This window comes from Phallusia mammillata, chromosome 3 (genome assembly GCF_965637545.1).
Source record: "Phallusia mammillata chromosome 3, kaPhaMamm4.hap1.1, whole genome shotgun sequence".
In the NCBI taxonomy this organism is placed as follows: Eukaryota; Metazoa; Chordata; class Ascidiacea; order Phlebobranchia; family Ascidiidae; genus Phallusia; species Phallusia mammillata.
Window position 1 is genome coordinate 15231135 of NC_137254.1, and position 19383 is coordinate 15250517.

Here is a 19383-nt window from a genome sequence, read left to right on the forward strand (position 1 = left end):
TGAGATATTTTGTGGTTTTAAATTTGTTGACTTTTCTTAAAGCATTCAAGAATTTAGGTATTTGGTTGCATCGATGGCAGTCGTATTGCTGTAACACCACCAAGAATTATTATACTAACCGAAAAGGGTGGGATTCCCTCGTGCTACAAGGAGTGGTGGATGACCAGTTGTAGTAAGATCATTGTATGATAAAAACATTCCAGCAGTTTATGTTAAAAAACATGTGAATAAAAACTTATGATCTCAAGTTTTGTCTGGTGAATTTTCTAGCTTTCGTAATGTCAACATTAAGAAGCCAGGAAGCTGTCATGATGCAACAGTGTTTAAAAATTCTCCACTCTTCCAAAACTCTGACAGGCTTCCTAAAGTTAGTTTTTATAAAACAGCCTGCTTTATAGCAGAAGTCAAATATAGTATGTTACTTAGGCACCATCACAAATAGAAGGTGTTGAAGTACCGTTGATGCTTCTCGGTGACCCAGCCTATCCACTTTTGCCATGGCTGTACAAACCCTTCACAGGAAGTAATTTGCGAGAAAAAGAAATCTTTTAATTTTTAGTTCCGTAAGAATAATGGTAGAAATTGCATTTGGCAGACTAAAAGCTCGCTGGAGAATTTTAGGAAAAAAATAATAATTCTGGAATAGATTTAGCCCACTGATCTCTATAAACACTGGATTGCGCTACTCCGTTGAACGGTTGGGTGATTTTTGAAGCAAATTGAAGCGTAATGGCGGCTGAAAAGGAAGCCCCAAAAATGCATTGCTGGCAATGGGGAGAGAGTAGAAAAATGACGATAATTTTTATTTTAGGCATTTGTGTAGCGATTTTTTAAGATATGATTTGTAGATTAATAGGACGCATGTATTCGAGTGTGTAATAACCAATAAATATGCGTAGATTGATTGTGATGTGTATTAGTGTATGTGTACTGGGAATACATTATTCAGTTAATGTTGAAATAAATCATTATTAAGTGGTAATAAATGTTTTATTGTGCAATATAAGTAGTTTACATGCATTTATTAATATTTAAGACACAAATCCAACAAGGATGGCTATTTTCTTCACACAAGACGATGTGATACTTTATTTAGCATCACCTTGTGCTGATCCAAACTGCTGTTTTTGATTGTCAGCAAAATCTTGTAGCTAAAATATGGCTATTTAAAAGTTTTTTTATAGTAGGTTCAACATTATTTTGCTTTTATGTTACAAACCATAAATCTAGTAAGCTCACAATTAGCTCATTTAATCTAGCCTTTTCAGTTTGCAACCAACATGTGTTGAATAAATTTTTTCTAATGTTGTGAATTCTCAAACAACAAACTCTTAATTCTAATATCTCAAAGGGATACATGTGCATATAAATGCATTTAAGACATCATAGCAGTTAGGGTGGACAAGTTTAACTACCCAAATGAATTGCCTATTTATGTACTATTTCAGTCAGAATCATGAAATATTGTTTTTATTCTTTTTAATAAGCAATTTTCTGCAAAAACCCACCTGTACACCAGTTATCACTTAAATTCTTGCTAAACAGGACTGAAGGCAACAAATACACCAGCCAAGTTCATACAGATATCCTGTATTTTTTGTCAGATGATCACCCTTATAACAGATGGTGCATTCACAAAATAAAAAAAAACCTCAAAGATGTTTAAGTTTAAAATGTGCAGCATATCATGTTACAGGCAGTGTCAGATATGAGATTACAAAACATACACAGTGGAAGTAGAACACAACAAATATTTAATCTGATTTCAATCCCTCTGTAGTGTATTTGTCTTCGAAACAGGCTGGATTGTAATCTTGCAGTGTCATAAAGCTTGAGGGTTTGGGAGGAGACTGAAACATTCCAGTGGAATTTTACCAGAGACAATGAAGGTTGCTTTTTGGAGAAATATAAACCCTATTATGTCTGAAATGTTTGGAAACAAATTTATCATAAATGTAAAATGGAATTGCAAAATTTCATAATATCACCATGGCAAGATAATAAAGACCCAAACTCAATCGAGAAAAAAAAGTCAAATAGCTGAAATATTATTTTAGTTTTTTGTGATTTTAATTAAAACATTATTCCACATGTGGTCAAAATTTCCTGAACTTTGATAACAGTCAAAAACAGCAGTTTGGATTAGCACAAGGTAATGTCACACAAAGAATTACATCATTTTGTGTGAAGGAAGTAGCCATCTTGTTGGATTCATGTCTAAAATACTTTAAAAAGCACGCAAACCACTTATATTGCATAATAAAACATTTATTTCCACTTAGTAATGATTTATTTCAACACTAACTTAATAACGTATATCCAGTACACCCACACTTATACACATCACAGTCAATCTACGCATACTTATTGGTTATTACACACTCGAATACATGCGTCCTATTAATCTACAAATCATATCTGCAAAAATCGCTATACAAATGCCTAAAACAAATATTATCGTCATTTTTCCACTCTCTCCCCATTGCCCGCAATGCATTTTTGGGGCTTCCTTTTCAGCCGCCATTACGCTTCAATTTGCTTCAACCGTGACGACCAGTAGCGCAATCCAGGGTTTATAGAGATCAGTGATTTAGCCCCAAGTATAATTGCCACTTGTTGTGCCCTGTTGTGGAAGAAAGCGTACTTGTAGCTGAGGAATTGGTTGCTAACAACGCTGCAACATCTAGCGAAGGTGCACTATGTCGTCAAGCACTTTTAAATTATTGTTCAAACAACTTGCCTTTACGTCGTTCAAGTTTTTCCTAATAATTTACATTAGCCTACTTTTCAATTCAATTCTTTTATTTGTCACGCATTAGACGAAAGTACACAATAATAATAGGAAAATTTGCAATTGCGTAACGGGATCATTGAAAGGCCAAACGTTGGCCATCGAGTCAGTGACCCGTTATTATCAAACTAGGAACTAAGGAAAAGCTGCAGTATTAAATGTCGATGTTGAAGGAGCAGAACAACAAAACGCGAAAATTACAGTAGCAACAATGAACGTAGATAACACCGGAAACGAGAGAAATAAATTACTGAAAAACTAGAACAATGATTTGCCTGAATCGTTGTCAATAGTGATTGCAAGGCTTGAGGGCAAATTGAAAAGAACACGCATAATTGCCTAATTGCTAGATTGGGGCAACACACGAGATTAATCAGTTCAAAACAACGCGAGGCATTTTTAAGTAAGCACGTGGGTAAGGGCCGTATGTCAACACAAATTTTACATTTCGTATCTGGCAGCAAGAAAGTTTCTGACGTTCTTTTTGAAGGCGTGCAAACCCACATGTTTAATACTATCCGGCAGAGTGTCCCACATTTTAGGTCCTGCATGAAATATGGTATTTTGTGCTCTTGTGGTGGAGACACGGTGGCGGAAATACTGGTCTCTTGATGCCTTTTAGTTAATTATTTTAATTTTCTTGTTGTTTCGACTGTTGCTTTTTGCACAGTTAATTGCTTGTTACAAATATGCTTTATAGTTTTTGTTTAACCATTGTGATTTTCCTATTTATCCAACTTTGTCATTTTTATTTATTTAACTTTACTGTTACATCTTTTTTAAGTTGCAAGAACGTATGTGTTTATTAAAATAAACTAACAAATAAAAATAAACAATTAACAAAAAACTTTAAAACCAGTAAATGTAGCAAACCAGTTTTTTTTTTTTTTTTAAACTTTTTATTATAGCATAATTTTCGACTTAGATCCTGAAACGCAAATGTAGCAAGGCAATTCCTGCAGTTAGAAGGCTACGCTTCGTTGTCACCGAAGTAGTAAATTTCTCACCACACCAAAAACCCCGACTAAAGTACTAAACTTTGCTCTTTACAGTCTAACTGGATTTTTAAATTTTGCTTTAAAACCACATGTTTTTCGACTCTCATAAGCATTTCGTGTGTACAGCGTATCAGGCGACCTACTACTTTGTTTACAACGATACGGGTGTGTAGTTTGAAAAATAAACATTGCATTAGTGTATTTGTTACGTCATAGTGACTAGAAACGATTAGTGTTACATGTTTTTTTCTATTTTAATGTAAGGTATCAATCCGCACGAATACTTTGTTCTTTCCTCGTTACCTTCAGAAATTGTTTCGTTCTTCCCCAATTTTTCAAAATTTACCCACCAAATTTACTCGGGTAAATAAAATTTAGTAATTTACTCCAGTTGCTTTTTTTCTTTTTCTCTTTTCTGATAAATCGGGGTAAATTTACGTCATTTACCCGGGTAAATTTGTGCATGTAAACAGGCTTAGTGTGTTTGGTTGGACATTGTAGTAGTTTTTTAAGACCAAGAGTTGTTGGTTTCGGGCTAAAGGTGTTAAAATTTTAGTTTATTTTAAGAAATAAAATACGGTAATTTTAACAGGTTGTCTTCAACAAACATATTTACACTAAAATGCAATCTGTACTAAAACATTTTGACAAAATCAAAGTTGTATACATTCGAGTATCGTTTTAAAAAAACCTTTCTAGAAGCATGTTCTATATTTGCCAAATTTCAATAAATGATTGATGAAATGGGAGTGTGCCAAAGAAGAATTAGGAAGTTGAGATGCAAGAAGCGACATATAACAGTGGAAGTGATAACGGCAGCGACACGGTAGCCTACTGTTGCGGAGAGAAAGATACCATTATCCCATTACGTGAAGAACCATTGCAGGATGAAGATGCAACAAAAGAGGAAAATTTGTAAGTTGAAATTAGCCGTAAGTTTATAGGTGTTGTTTTTAAAACTTTGTTCGTTATCAGATGGAAGTGGACCGAAAATTTGAATTTTGCTTATCAAAGTGCAATGATGCCTAGTTGCATTTTAGCGTGCAGCTGTTCATCAGAAGGAGCGGTGGAAGGGTCACGAGGGCAAATATTATTGAATAACTGCAGCGTTCAATGATTTCAAGAAGCGGAAAGGTGTTGCTGACACCTTTGTAACAAGTTTAGATGAAGATTAGGACCCATCATGTTCAAACGTTGGTGCAAAAGTGGATTCAATGCAATTCGCTGTTAAAATGCGTAAAAAAAATTGAGAACGCGTCACGGGCAACTGATTTGGATATTTCCAAAGTTTGTTCAACAAGTGTTCAAAAGACAGTGCTGAATCAGCACCACCATTTCAGTAATTCTATAGTTAACTAACCAATTTCATCGGTGTTTAACAAATTTGTCGTATGCAACCTGGTGGCGAAACGCCTGTTCAGTATTTTCAATGATCAGAAAAGATTATAATGAAGCGAGTCTACTAGCGGCCAGAAAGTATGTCAAGGCAATCGGTACCATCGAAAAAGAATATGGCCATATCACGTTGAAGCACGCCTGCAAAGCGGCAGATATTTGACCAAAAGCCTTCGCCTGTGTCCTCCAGACGAATCCAGATCCTCTTCTTTTTATAGTTTGCAAGTGTGGCTGCCACTGCTCAAAAACAGAATAACCATTTCAGATAAAAAAATCGGACAACTCAAACTTCTCTGCAAAGATTTAAATTACAACTTACAAAGGTTTTGGCACCCACCGCAATGTATGGATATGTGGAGCACAGATGGTTTCAATGTAAAGAAGATGCAGAGAAATCAATTCTGCATTTCCAAACTATGTTTGCTTTAAATGGGGTTTTGCCACAAACTATGACATACACGGTAGGCCAGTAATTAAGACATATTTGTTGGCATAAGTCAACAATAGTTCTGTAAATGTTTTATATAATACATACATGTATAAAAATACATTTATGTGTATTGCAGATAAAACAAAAGCAAGTGTGCTGGAACAATGACACTCCGTACATTATATTCACAGTGAATGCTGGAATAATTTCCGGCAGATGAAAGAGGTGGCCTCTCAGCATTCGTACATGATAACCATGTTTGAAGTAATTATGTTTCCAGCCTACAAGTCAACAGAGTGATTCTTTTAAAACTGTTCAAACTATATGATGTTTATAACCCAATAAATTCGTGGATTACAAAATTGTTAGTTTTTTTGTAAATGAAGTTGCTTTATTGACTTACATTCAACAATTTGACCAAGAGCAATTCTTTCTTGATGTAGAGTAATTTACAATTCAGGCGTAAGATAGCAAGCAAACACAAAGTGACTATTCGACTATGTTGTATAGACAACTTCAGCAGCTTTAAAAAAGCTTAGTGAAAATTATGGAATAACAGGAAGTGTAGATGATACGAATAATCAGCTCCACGACCTCATTTAGTTTTCATTTAGGAAGTGTAGATATAATTCCAAAAGTTTATAGAAGCATCAAAACTTGTGCATTGATTTTTGCATTTCTTACAAGCCTTGTTTCATTGTGTCTGATGTAGCTTCACAGGTTTTTTCAGTATTGTATATTATAATTGCAATGTTTGCGTTTTCAAAAAAAAAAGTCAAGTCAAATTTATTTGCATTGTCACTAAATCAATTGTCATTGATGAACAGTTTAATAAAAACAGCAAGGACAACGAAAAAAAACCATTGGTTATCGAGTCAAGTGTCCCGTCATTTGATTGATGCTTGAAGTATTGTGGGTGTGTTCTGCCGTAGGATCAAAGAACAGATAACACGGTCATTTAAGGAATAAATGTGTGTTTGGACCAAACAAGTGTATGCTATGAGTGGAATTCCGAAAACCTTTCAAAAGAAAAAAGGAATACAATGAAAATACCTAGCCTAGCCTTTCAGGTGCCTTTTTATGTGAAACACACATGGATCCAAATCGCAGTTTTAGAAATATTCGAAACAGTACAATATCGATTAATTCAAATGTGTGTGAATAAAAAAAATCTGAGATGACAAAAGACAGGTATATATTTCTTTACACATGTTAATGTTTTTTCGTCGCAAATAATTTAGATATTCTGTTTGTGGGAGGAATATGACCAATTTCATATTCACTTCAAGATTGGCCGCACATGTGCGAAATGATGATATTGCAGCGAATGCAAAGCTGACTCCGGTTAATAACTGAGCATAGCACAGACTTAAGTATCTACTTCACGAGTTTTATTACAAGCAACATAACAAACAGACGAACACAGATAACTTACTTTTACAAGTTCAACGTAACATCAAGTTGACGAGCGATTCGTACATTAAGCGAATAATGACAGAATATAATATTCGCACTTTGACCAGAATTTTAACGGTTGAAAGATAGAATCAGAATTGGAATGAATCTCAATGTTTTTGGCGTGGTATTTATAAGTCCGGTATTTTACTTAATCAAGATTAGAATCGATACGACTTTAGATTGGACAACAGATGATGAAACCCGAGAGATAAGAAATTGGACACACGGGGATTAGAAATCAATGTACCAAAGTCATTACGCTTGATTAACTCAAGGTTAATAAGGTCGTCCAAAAAGGGAAAAATATAAATTACAAAAAGCAATCTCGAGAAAAGAACAGATGTTTGCTGATTAATCCGGAGAGACCACGTGATTTGAACACGTGATTTGAACACGTGATTTGATGCAGAACTTCCCTCGTCGAATAATGTTTTCCGTTAATTTGCCGGATGTGTTTTACGCTGTTTCAATTCCCGGACGAATCTCCGTTGTTCACCTTGTTTTGTCTGAAAAATCTTACAAACCGCTTTGTTGAAGGCCCTAACTAAGCCCTAACAAAAACATCTAACATTTAAGGGATATGATGACATTTAATATAAGCGGGACATAAAAACGTATTGGACATGTTTTTACGACCCTTAATCCCACATGACACAACATCTAGGATTTATATAACAATGATAATTGATTTGCATTTCGTCTCGTGTCTCTAGTTTCGAATTCTGTAAAAGAAAATCAAACGAGTCTTAGTACTTTGCAGATTTAAGGTTTTTTTACGTTTTTTTTAGGCGTGGGCTCTTGTGATTGGCTTGTAAAAATTGGCAAATGGCTTGGCCACTGCTTTGGACACGCGACGCTATTATAAGTGGTTGTGCATGCGTTTCGCGGTCAAGTCGCTTTTTGTGTGTCACCAATGCGAAAAGAACTCGGTAGGTAAACTCTTGACAAGTTTCTTTGGGGATATTTTGCGCCTACCGTTCAAATGCTAGGTGTTTTATTTACAGCCTGCGATAGGACTGTTTTGCATTGAGGCGTTCGTAGCGCCTAGCGACTTATTGTTTGTTGGAACACGAGATGAAAACTCGTCCGCTCAAGGAGCGTGGTTGCGTTATTAGAACGCGTCCGCAATAAAATGCGGTGCCCAAAAGCGTCTGCTATCACCTGTTTTACCGTTTTTTAAACTTCTGCTTTATTTCCGTTCGACACGTTGATTAATTAATCAATAAAAAGTGTATTATCGTTTTGGGACGGTGGACAATAAGCAAATCTACAATCATTTTTATAGTCTGTCCTTAATATTACGACATATAACATCAAAGGTGCATTGCCATGTCCGATAAATTTTCATGTCAATTTTTTAGCCATATCCGTATAATTCAGGACATATCCGATATAATTCATATCAGTTTAGGATATTTCATGTCAGTTATAATTCAAGTCAGTTTAGGGTACAGAGGAGCTATTTGTTCGTTTTCACGAATTCCTTCGTTACCCTTATCCACAACCGGACGTTGTTCTCTGGACTCCTTGAACTCCTTCACCATGTCCCATCCGATGCGACCGTATACCTTTATAACCCATCCGGTTAAGATTATCGCCCATATTCCGGCGAGTACATAAATTACTACAAAGATGAAACATAAGAATGGTGAGGTTATGTTACTAATTAATTGTAGGAGTGCGTTTTTAGATGCAGCCTCTAAAGTTGAAGATAAATATGATACATCAGCCTCAGTCGTAGGATCAGTGTTACTGTCTATAAATTTATACAGTTTATCGTTGGTGAGTCGTGATTGACTTAGAAGTGCTAACATAGAGGTTAAATCTTCGAATCCATTACTAGGTCTAGGTAAATTATCTTCGTATGTTTGAAAATCTAGTGTCTCTGCATGATATTTAACAGGAGCCAAAGTCGGAGTTATAAAATCTACTTTAGAATCTACATGAGTCAAAGTATAATTATCATAAACGTAAAAAGTATCTTTAATCCTAAACGACATCACTCTACCAGGTGCATAATTCTCTACGAATTTTACTGTAGGATAAATAAAGCCATCTCTAAAAAGTTGTCCTATTGACATGTTACCATTAGAATCTATGTATTTAATTAATGGACGTGTAGCAAATAAGTTTTTGTATCGTAAATCTTCTACTATAGAGCCGTTGACGAGTTCACAAGAGATCTCAGTAACGAGGTCTCCAACGGTGATCGCAGCTCGCCTTCCTCCGAGTAGCTTGCTCAATATTTCACCTGGATATTGTCGGGCCAATAAGGAATAAATGGTTGATAAAAGTGACTGGGTCTGACATTCGAGAAAGTGTATGTTGGCTGTCAAATCGCCAATAGAATTCGACACGGTGTCCATCGCTTCGTTGATATAAAGACCTACAACGTCTCGCCTACTTCCAGAACGTGAAAAGTTTGCCCTTGGAACTACTGGAGGCAATTTAAAAGATGCATTGCACGATGATGGTACGATTATCATACCTCCAGTGCAGATGGCGTTTTGACCATAACACGAGCGTGTAGACTTAGAACAAACTGTTTGGTGGTGAATACTAAGCCCCAAATCTTCGATTTCCAAACGGTAAATATTATTATCAGGCCTGTAGTGCATTATTAATTGGTGGACACCAAGTGGAGTGACGTAAGGACAATCGTTCTTAGCCGGTACCTTCCAAGTAAACATACGTGTGCCAACTTTACAACTTCCACGACGGATATTACACTTAGCCATTATGCCTAAAGCCCCTTTCATACTTTTAGAAATAGGGTCATATAAAACGGTAGACTTAGTTAAAACTCCATTATGAATAGTTCCCTTAGAAGATGTTGGCCATTTATAGGTTACTTTTAAATCATTCGAAGAAGACCAAATATTATCAGAGGTTTGCTTTAAGTTCCCTATCAAGGGTGCAATTTTATTTCTTTGCCAATCCTCACACGCACCAACAGACGGTGGTTCTATTGCCATAGATTTCTTAGTATGAAACTTGCCCCCAAAGAAGTAAAAGTGTGACTCATATGTAGACTGAAAAATTTGACAAGTGTATACTTCTATTTTTATGAAATCTGTTGTCGGATTGTAAACAAGACCAGGGCATTTACGAAAGCTTGGCACGGGTTCCTTTCTACAAATGGTCGGTTGTGGTATTGCATACTCGCCCTTGTACAATCCCTCGTGACAAAGCCTAAATGGTTGCAACCCACAGGAAACGGCATTAAAGTAACAAATCGTCATTAAAGTTGTAAAAACAATCTTTAAATTTGCCATTTTATTGGTAATATACCTAATCTCGGAATCGGAGAGGTTTTCTTATCACTCTTCCCCTTCTAGTAATGTGTGTGTCTTGTGTAGTAGCGATAGGTGTTCTGAGTGGTGAAGTGTCTGATGTGTCAGGTGGTGTCGTGGCGTCTGTTGTGTGACCTGTTAACATATGTGTAACATTATAATCAGGTGTACCAGTGTTAAGTGTTGGTGTGTCAGTTATGTCTTGTAACTGTGGTAAATTAGCTACTTTTAATCGATTAACAGTTACTGTGTTCCTACGCCCGTTCATGGCCAAAGTGAAGAACTTGGGCTGTTTATCTAATACCTTATAAGGTCCGTCATATGCTGGATACAATGTCCCCTTTTTTGCATGAACTCTCACAAAGACATGCGTGCAGCTAGCCAAAGCAGGATCAATATAAACACTGTCCTGTCTCTGAGTTTTCCGTTTGGCAAAGTTCAAATGAGACATGAACGTGGTCAACTGCTTCGAGTAATCAGATATAGAAACTTCCGGCACAATTTCTTCAAAAAACTCTCCAGGTAAACGTAAAGTCTGACCATAAACCATTTCAGCGGAACAAGCGTCAATGTCAGGCTTATAAACACTTCGTAAACCCAAAAGAACAAGTCCCAAATTACCATGCCAATTGTTAGTATGACTATGAGCTTTAAGAGCAGACTTCAAATATTTATGCTGGACTTCAATAAAACCATTACTTTCCGGCCGATAAGCGGTGGTTTGTTGCAACTTTATACCAAACTGTACACAAAAATCATTAAATAGTTCAGAGGTGAATTGGGTTCCTCTATCACTTGATACGTAGAGTGGCGCACCAAATCTAGCTATCCAGTGTAACAAAAATGCATTTGTACAAGTGGCAGCTGAGATATTAGGCAGCGGAATGGCCTCAAACCAGCGTGAAAACCGGCAACAAACGGTCAATAGATAGGAATAGCCATCACATACAGCAGGGGCGGGCAACTTCTCCAGTCGGCGGGCCTGATATGGGAAAATGAAGTACTTGGCGGGCCGGATTCCTGAATCGATACATTAATCGCGTGTTTATCCAATGATTTAAAACGGATTTTTGACCACCTAAACCAAATACATTCAAGAACATCACAAATACAATACAGTCCAAACAATCAAAAATGATATAACATAAAATTATCCACCACAGTAAAATTAATGCATACACCACATACTTGCTGAAACACTAACTAGGCTACACGTGTTGAAACAAAGGAAACCGTGAAAGCAGGCCACACACAAGGTTGGCAGTTTTGTCGTAACAATGGACGTATGGTTCAATGGTAACAACGCCGGAAACGTTTTTTACTATTGGGGAGCGTTACTGTCCGTTACAACTATAATTTGACGCAGTAAGGGGGAATTGCGGCAGACTGTGGCCACGGGCCACATTATCATGTAAGACCTGAAACTGTCTGCGGGCCGCTCAAAATCCCGTCGCGGGCCGGATCAGTCCCTGACATACAGGAAGCGGACCAACTATATCAAGGTTAACATGCTGAAATCTAGCAGTAGGTTCAACGTATTTACCCAAAGGTGCTCGAATATGCCTTCTTACCTTGCAACGCTGACATTCCAAGCAAGTTTGACACCAATCATTAATGTCGCGATTCATGCCGTGCCAGACAAAGCGGCTAGATATTAAACGTTGAGTCGCCTTCATTCCAGGATGCGACAAACCATGCAACGTATCAAAAGCGCGCCTTTTTAATGAAAATGGAACAATAGGTCTGAAAGTGCCAGTAGAAATATCACCAATTAACTTAAGTTCACTATTAGGAACTGACCTTTCCGCAAGTTCCAAAGAACAATACAAATCATCCAAATTACTATGGAATTCGGTCGCCTGCTGTTCCTGCGCTAGATCGTTTAACGACAACAAATTATCAATCAAAGAAACAGCATTAACCTAAATTCGGGAAAGACAATCAGCTACCACGTTTTGAAAACCACTTAGAAAGTCTAAGTTACTTGTGTATTGAGCAATATAGTCCATATGACGCTGCTGTCGTGGAGTGAAATTATTAGACCTTGAACGAAAAGCTTTAACCAAAGGCATGTGATCACTCACCACATTAAAATTCCTTCCTTGCAAAATATCCTTGAAATGCTTAATAGACAAATAAATCGCCAACAATTCCCTGTCAAAAGTACTGTAATTCTTTTGAGCATTATTCAAAACCTTAGAGAAAAATGCTATAGGTTCCCAAACACCTTTATTGTATTGATTAAGAGACGCGCCAACAGCATAGTTACTAGCATCACAAACCAATGAAAAGCGACCATTCATCAGCGGATAATGCAACAAAACTTGATCACTAAACTTCGTTTTAATGTCCTCAAAAGCTTTAATAGCTTCAGGACCCCATTCAAGCGTTCTTTTACAACTCTTAGGTTCGTTGCTAAGCATTACATTAAGATGACGAAGAGTGTCAGAAGCATGAGGAATAAACCGACGGTAAAAATTAAAAACTCCCAGAAAAGAACGCAACTGAGTAACAGTCTCCGGTCGAGGGAAATTCCTAATAACCTCCACTCTGCTCTTAAGAGGTTTAAGACCTTCCTGGGTAACATTATGACCCAAGAAATCAATCTCATTATTGCCCAAATGCGTTTTCTTTTCATTAATTACAATTCCATAATCGGATAACCTTTGAAACAACATTTTTAAATGCATTTCATGCTCCTCAGCGTCAACACTAGCAACCAAAAGATCGTCCACATAAGCAAAACAAAATTCTTCAAATCCACTAATCACCTGGTTAATATACCTTTGAAAGGTTTGACTTGCGCACTTTAAACCAAAACTGAGACGCAAAAACTCAAAAGATCCAAATGGTGTAGTGATAGCGGTTTTAGGAACCGAATCAGGGTGAACTGGCACCTGATAATAAGCGCTCAACAAATCGATAGAGCTAAAAATCGTTTTCCCATACAAATTATTAGTGAAATCACGCAAATATGGAAGCGGATATGAATCATTCTCAGTTAATAGGTTTAAATTTCTGTAATCGCCGACATAGCGTAAAGTTTTATCACGTTTAGGCACTACATGTAGAGGTGACTATTAGATGGCCGAACAATACCTTGCTCCTCAAGTTTAGCAAAGTGTTCCCTAGCGAGTTTTAAAGTTTCCGGCGACAACCTTCTAGGCCTACAAGACACGGGCCTGCCTGAAGTTACAATATGATGCACAACGTTATGCTTAACAGGCTTATTAGCAGATAGCGGTTGCGTCAACTCAGGAAACTGCGACAAAACTCGCTGAAATCGATCAACACTCGACTCTTTACCACACTCTAGTGGAGAAACGACCAGATTTACAATCTTTGCGTCGTTATGTGCAGACATTTCTGGAACGTTAATTTCCTGCCTTTGGGCATCGACCGACTTATCAATAGAGCTAACGGGCTTTTGCCCTTGACCCTGACCTTTGGGCCTTTCCTCTGTCACAACATTGCGCAACAAACGCTTGCGGTTAACATCAACCAACAACTTAAAATTGTTCAAGAAATCAGCACCTAGTATACAAGAATCTACATCACAAACGAGAAACTTCCACTTAAAACGACCAACACCAAAATTTACAAACAACTCAACTTCACCATAAGACTGAAATTCATTGCCCAAAGCGCATTTCATTTTCACTGGAACACTGGGACAAAACTCACGAGCTAATTTATGAGGTACAAGACTAACAGCGCTTCCAGTGTCCACAAGAAAGGGCAACTTATGATTCTTATCAAAAACGGTGAAAGTTCTCGAATACACTTCGCCCCCAACATTGCTCACCTTTAATGCAAGGGACGCACCCCGTTTTTTTGCTGACCATATGAACAAGGCTTTTCACATTTATAAGCTTGAGAGCCATACCTGCTATGATAGTAACACAGGTCTGACGGTCGAGCCGTAGAAAATCGATTAGCCTGTCCGCCTTGGAAAGAAGGCTGCCCTGGGCGTGGTCCCGAATTAAAATCCCGGCGAAAAGGAGGTCGATAATTATCATAGCGCCCATTGAAATTACTTCACCTGAAATTTCTGCCATTTTGCCTTCTCGGACCCTGATACCGTGCATTGACCGGAACAACCTTATGAGCAGACTTAATCGCGCTTAATTCCTCTGTCACAGCGCGAAGACGACGTTCCATAGCATCGTTAATTAACATCTGCGTGCTAGTGAAACGATCGTGCGAACCAGAAACCTCTACATTCGTTTTAGAAGGTTTTTCAACCTGAAACTTACTCGGCTCCCCAATCAACATGATGAAATCAGCCTTTTGCGCCAACTCGTCAACAGACAAACCATAATCTGGCGCCAAAATCATGCGAATATGCGCTGGCAATCTATCATAGAAAAGTTTCTTTAACAACTTCTCAGCATCAGCGCTTATTTCCTCATGATTAACCAACAAAACCTTCATGCGATTTAACATTGCGCTGGGTTTACTATCATCGAGCGACAGCTCATGAAACAATTCATGCACCTCAGTGATCGGATTACTGTCGTAGGCCTTTAAAAGCGCTCGCTTCAAACGATCATAAGAATGCGGACCAGCCTTACCCAGAATTATATGACCAACACGTTGCGCCTGTTCCTGATTAAGAGCCGTTATCATAAGATTAAACTTGTCGACATCAGTCGTTATATTATTGTTCTGAAAAATAATGTCGACACTAGCCAACCACAACTTAATCGAATCCTGCCACACCGGCGGCAACACGATCTTATTGCGCACGGAAACAACATGCTGAACACCTCTGGACAATTCACGTATTGGGAGCGTGGCACAGCGAGCCGTGCTAGAATAAACGGTTCCAACGTGCGAATACGTCGGCTCAAAGCTGGAAACAACAGCGGGTTCCGTAGAACGACTTGGACCTGGTTTAGGAGAACAATAAGAATCGCTCCCACTCGAAGCTGTTGTATAGGAATAGGCTCGATCGGGCGACTGCGCAAAAGTTACCGAACAATGAGTCGTTACACCCAATGGATCAGAAAAACCAGTAAATTTAAAAACGTCATCTGGCAATTCGCCGTAATTATCGCCTTCATAAAAGGAAGGGGCTGGAAGACCTGTTTTACGTGCCTTACTCGGTGAAACAAATTCGCCAGGCGTTATTAATAACTGTTCGGACGGTTCTAAACCCTTTTGCTTACCTGCAAATTTCATAAATTTTGGCAAAATGCCGGACACCTTATGAGCCATGGTAAAAGTAAGTTAGAAGATAATGGTTAGTGAACATGCATTAATCTAGTAATGATTAGAGTTAATTTTAGTTTGGCTATGCGCAGTTACTTTTTCAGAAGGTTAAAAGTTGCGTGTTCGTTATTATCACGAGAGGGCGAACCAATTTGCAGCGAATGCAAAGCTGACTCCGGTTAATAACTGAGCATAGCACAGACTTAAGTATCTACTTCACGAGTTTTATTACAAGCAACATAACAAACAGACGAACACAGATAACTTACTTTTACAAGTTCAACGTAACATCAAGTTGACGAGCGATTCGTACATTAAGCGAATAATGACAGAATATAATATTCGCACTTTGACCAGAATTTTAACGGTTGAAAGATAGAATCAGAATTGGAATGAATCTCAATGTTTTTGGCGTGGTATTTATAAGTCCGGTATTTTACTTAATCAAGATTAGAATTGATACGACTTTAGATTGGACAACAGATGATGAAACCCGAGAGATAAGAAATTGGACACACGGGGATTAGAAATCAATGTACCAAAGTCATTACGCTTGATTAACTCAAGGTTAATAAGGTCGTCCAAAAAGGGAAAAATATAAATTACAAAAAGCAATCTCGAGAAAAGAACAGATGTTTGCTGATTAATCCGGAGAGACCACGTGATTTGATGCAATATAAACAGAAAATTTAAAGAAAAAAATGATTAAAAGATTTCAAAATGTGGCATTGACAAATGCATTTTGGTCCCTATTCTAGAATGTATTGTTCACTGTTATGTGACAGAGGATGTTATGTGCAACCCCTCAACCAGCATTATCTGTACAAGTTTATAACTTTCGAAAAATGTCCCTTTGTGGTGATTTCTTAGAAAATGGAAAAGCTATTGCGTGGGCTCGGACCCACGGTATACTTTCCAACCGCAAAGTTTGCAAATATGGAGGTAATATGATCGAGCAACAGCCATGGTGGCGTTGCCCTGATCAGGTAAACTGTGCCCTTATGGAAAAAGCTAGCTATTTGGAAATAATCGATGTTTAACCAGCAACAAACTTATTGTAACGTAACTGTTATAGTTATTTTGGGTTTTAAAGGTAATGTAAAAGTTGCTGCAAACGTCGAATTATCATATATCACAGCTTTTTTACCATAGTATTTTTTGCAGGACTGCAGAAAAAAAAATGCCGCTCTGCAGCTAACCTTGTGTATCATTGGGCAGAAGAGCGAAATCTGCAAGGAAGCAGAAGTACGCAAGGTTGCTTGGGTTTTAAGTTTAGTACAGAAGAACTGCTCCGACGTTTCACCATCATGGGCGGGCCAGAGCATGGTGTGGCCATCCACGAATCGTTGGTGGCCACGAGAAAGTCAAGCGCAAATGCCCACGCGCGACCGATCCGTCGACAGTGGGTTTTTGGTGGAATCGACACCGAAACTAAGTATAATATACACTCAAAAGAAGATCGTAAATGTAATTTCTGAAACAATCGTTTTAGGGAATGCTGTTGTTGGTTCGGTGTTACACGGGACTTCATTCCAACATATTTGGATGAGTACCTAAGACCAAAAAACGGGTATTTTACGGATATCATAAAATCCATCGCAGAAAACCAAAAATACAGTTTTAAAAACACGAAAGCGGCCTTGTGCACACGAGGTACGTCGCACTGTCGGCTCGCTAAACGAAAAGTGCTAACGCGTTTCCGCTGACACCCTCCTGAACCGAATTGGCTGGTTTTTGCAACTCCCCCAGTTGATTGCAAGGTTGCTTGTGCTAGTTTTTGCAACTTCCCCAGTTGAAAAGTAATGTATTTCTGTTGCAGATCCAACGAAGCACGATAAAGCTCATCTAATAATGACACTGGAACTAAAAATCAAAGTCTTGCCATTTCCTTAGCCCTAGCAGTTAATGGCCTATATCTTTCCAAATGTAGTCCTTTCAAAAAAAGACTACATTTAAAATTTTATGTACCTTTGAGATTTAAGGAATATGTGTATTGCCTGGTTGGCAACAAGGCCAATGCAGATAAAAAAAATAATAACCAGAGACGCCGATTTTTCAGATGATTGTGGCAGCTGGGGGAAAAAAACTCGAAACTTTACTACCACGTAAAAGGCATTAAAACATACAATATATTTAATTTCAAAATGAATTCTGTAAACTCAAAACTGGAAGAACACCATACAGAAGAATAATCAGTTGGTTACAAAACTTACTTTCTTTCGTTGCAGTTTATATCAGGGATTATTTTCTGGTCACAGTGCCCATGTAGACAGCACCACAAGAATTCTTCCATTTACATCAGGACCAAACCAGAGGCACTGACAGACAAGAATAACATATTGAGACATCTTCCACCGAAAAATGTTTACACTCATTTTACTTACGGAGCAAAATTCAGGGTTTACTGCAGCAAAATAATATTTCTAAAGCTGTATTTAACCTATTTTAATATCAGTTATGCTTTTCTGCCTGAGAGAATTCCGAATCATGTAGTTTAGTTTTATCAAATGGTGATTACAATCGTTGAAATTTGGCATTGTTTTTGGAAAACGACTTCGCGCCGAAATCAACTTCCTCGATTATTTTTTCTTATCCACTTAAATCATCCATTTGTGACTCCGGACAACGCTGATGCAAAAACGTATATCTTGTTAAACTGATAAGGGGATTTACAACCAAGTGCGAGGTTTTATATCTGTTCGTTCTTAATAATAGTTGTTAACCTGCTAAAATCTTTTCACAGTCAATTAGCGACTTTTTATAATTTGAAAAAAACTTCTGCATGCAAATATAGACACGTTTGATTGTCGAACTGGATTTTTTTGTCAAGATATATCAGTTGATGGGTCATTGTAGTTTGTGTAGAATATTGTGTAGGCGAGAAACAAAAACTGCTTTAGGATTAATTTGAGCGACTGGTGTCAATAAGGCCAATGAAATTTAAAATTCCTGATATAGTTAAAAGTATATGTCGTGTTTACAAATAATAAGATAACAAAGCTTGTGTATTAGCACTTATGGTCTGCCAAACGCAAGAGTTGTCACAGTAACACTAACTAATATAGGTCACTCCTAATCATTCAGAAAATTAGTAAATTTGCTACTCAAAGTAGCTATGTAAGATGCAACTATTTTTGTGTAGCTGCAAATCTATGCATACTGGATGGGTTGCACTAAACGAAAATAAGGACAATCGAAAATTTATATTTCATACAAAACACACGTTTTCGTACAAATCTTTGCATTTATACGAGCCATGACATATAATGCCATATATTTTGCCAGAAACAATCTTTTCCAGTAACTCTTGGTTCGTACAAAATACTTCGTACATCTCACGACAATTCAGGTCTAGGTTTAACGGTCATTTCACTAAGTTGGTTCCTTGTAATTGTAAAAAATCAGACAAAAAAAGAATCTGGTAAAAACAAAGACATTTCTCACAAATAAGAAAAATACATTTTACTGTGAGAATGCTCTTCAAAAATAGGACAAATCTTAAACAATAACTAAGATGGCAACCCTGCATAATAGTCATTATGACAAAGTGAGGAGCCAGCATGGTTTGAAGCAAACTTAAAGACAGCCATTTTCGGTCGCTATTGGACCAAAATATGATCCAGGCCAGTTTATTGTAATCTTAGACTATACACCAGTTCCAGTTGGATGTGGCATTCTATTGGCGTTTGAAAGGTTTTTGCCTCATTTTGGGCTTTTATTGTTCATTATTTTCCCAAATTGACCACATTTTACAACTTTTCGCCCAGATATGAAAGCCAAGGGTGCAGTCCTTTCTTTTAGTGC

At 37.6% G+C, this 19383-nt stretch overlaps 3 protein-coding genes and 1 long non-coding RNA gene across 4 annotated transcripts; 1 reads left to right on the forward strand and 3 right to left on the reverse strand.

Moving 5' to 3' along the window:
• Positions 1–6990: 6990 nt before the first annotated feature.
• LOC145220343 (uncharacterized) lies at positions 6991–10368 on the reverse strand. Its single transcript, XM_080087577.1, has one exon. It carries the CDS (start codon positions 10345–10347, stop codon positions 8506–8508), a length of 1842 nt encoding a protein of 613 aa, XP_079943703.1. The 5' UTR covers positions 10348–10368; the 3' UTR covers positions 6991–8505.
• LOC145219652 (uncharacterized) lies at positions 10364–14384 on the reverse strand. The gene is made up of 6 exons (XM_080086984.1): positions 14252–14384; positions 13562–14202; positions 12450–13262; positions 12166–12287; positions 11937–12108; positions 10364–11107 (listed from the first exon to the last, which is right to left on the reverse strand). The coding sequence occupies exons 1-6, from the start codon at positions 14382–14384 to the stop codon at positions 10364–10366; spliced, it is 2625 nt and encodes an 874-aa protein (XP_079943110.1).
• A 16-nt stretch (positions 14385–14400) lies between these two features.
• LOC145220351 (uncharacterized) lies at positions 14401–15585 on the reverse strand. Its single transcript, XM_080087587.1, has one exon. The coding sequence runs from the start codon at positions 15583–15585 to the stop codon at positions 14404–14406; it is 1182 nt and encodes a 393-aa protein (XP_079943713.1). The 3' UTR covers positions 14401–14403.
• A 927-nt stretch (positions 15586–16512) lies between these two features.
• On the forward strand, positions 16513–18396 carry LOC145220443 (uncharacterized). The gene is made up of 2 exons (XR_013858184.1): positions 16513–16565; positions 16744–18396. It is a non-coding gene; the product is annotated as an uncharacterized LOC145220443 (long non-coding RNA).
• Positions 18397–19383: the final 987 nt, after the last annotated feature.

What these genes read in the sequence shown, in the direction of transcription:
- LOC145220343 (XM_080087577.1), bottom strand. Translation starts at nt 10,347, where the DNA reads ATGGCAAATTTAAAGATTGTTTTTACAACTTTAATGACGATTTGTTAC.
- LOC145219652 (XM_080086984.1), bottom strand. Translation starts at nt 14,384, where the DNA reads ATGATAATTATCGACCTCCTTTTCGCCGGGATTTTAATTCGGGACCAC. An exon ending in CTGTGTTACTATCATAGCAG is followed by an intron (nt 14,203 to 14,251) that starts GTATGGCTCTCA and finishes TCATATGGTCAG; the next exon opens with CAAAAAAACGGGGTGCGTCC. An exon ending in AAGGAAGGAATTTTAATGTG is followed by an intron (nt 12,288 to 12,449) that starts GTGAGTGATCAC and finishes TCCCGAATTTAG; the next exon opens with GTTAATGCTGTTTCTTTGAT.
- LOC145220351 (XM_080087587.1), bottom strand. Translation starts at nt 15,585, where the DNA reads ATGGCTCATAAGGTGTCCGGCATTTTGCCAAAATTTATGAAATTTGCA.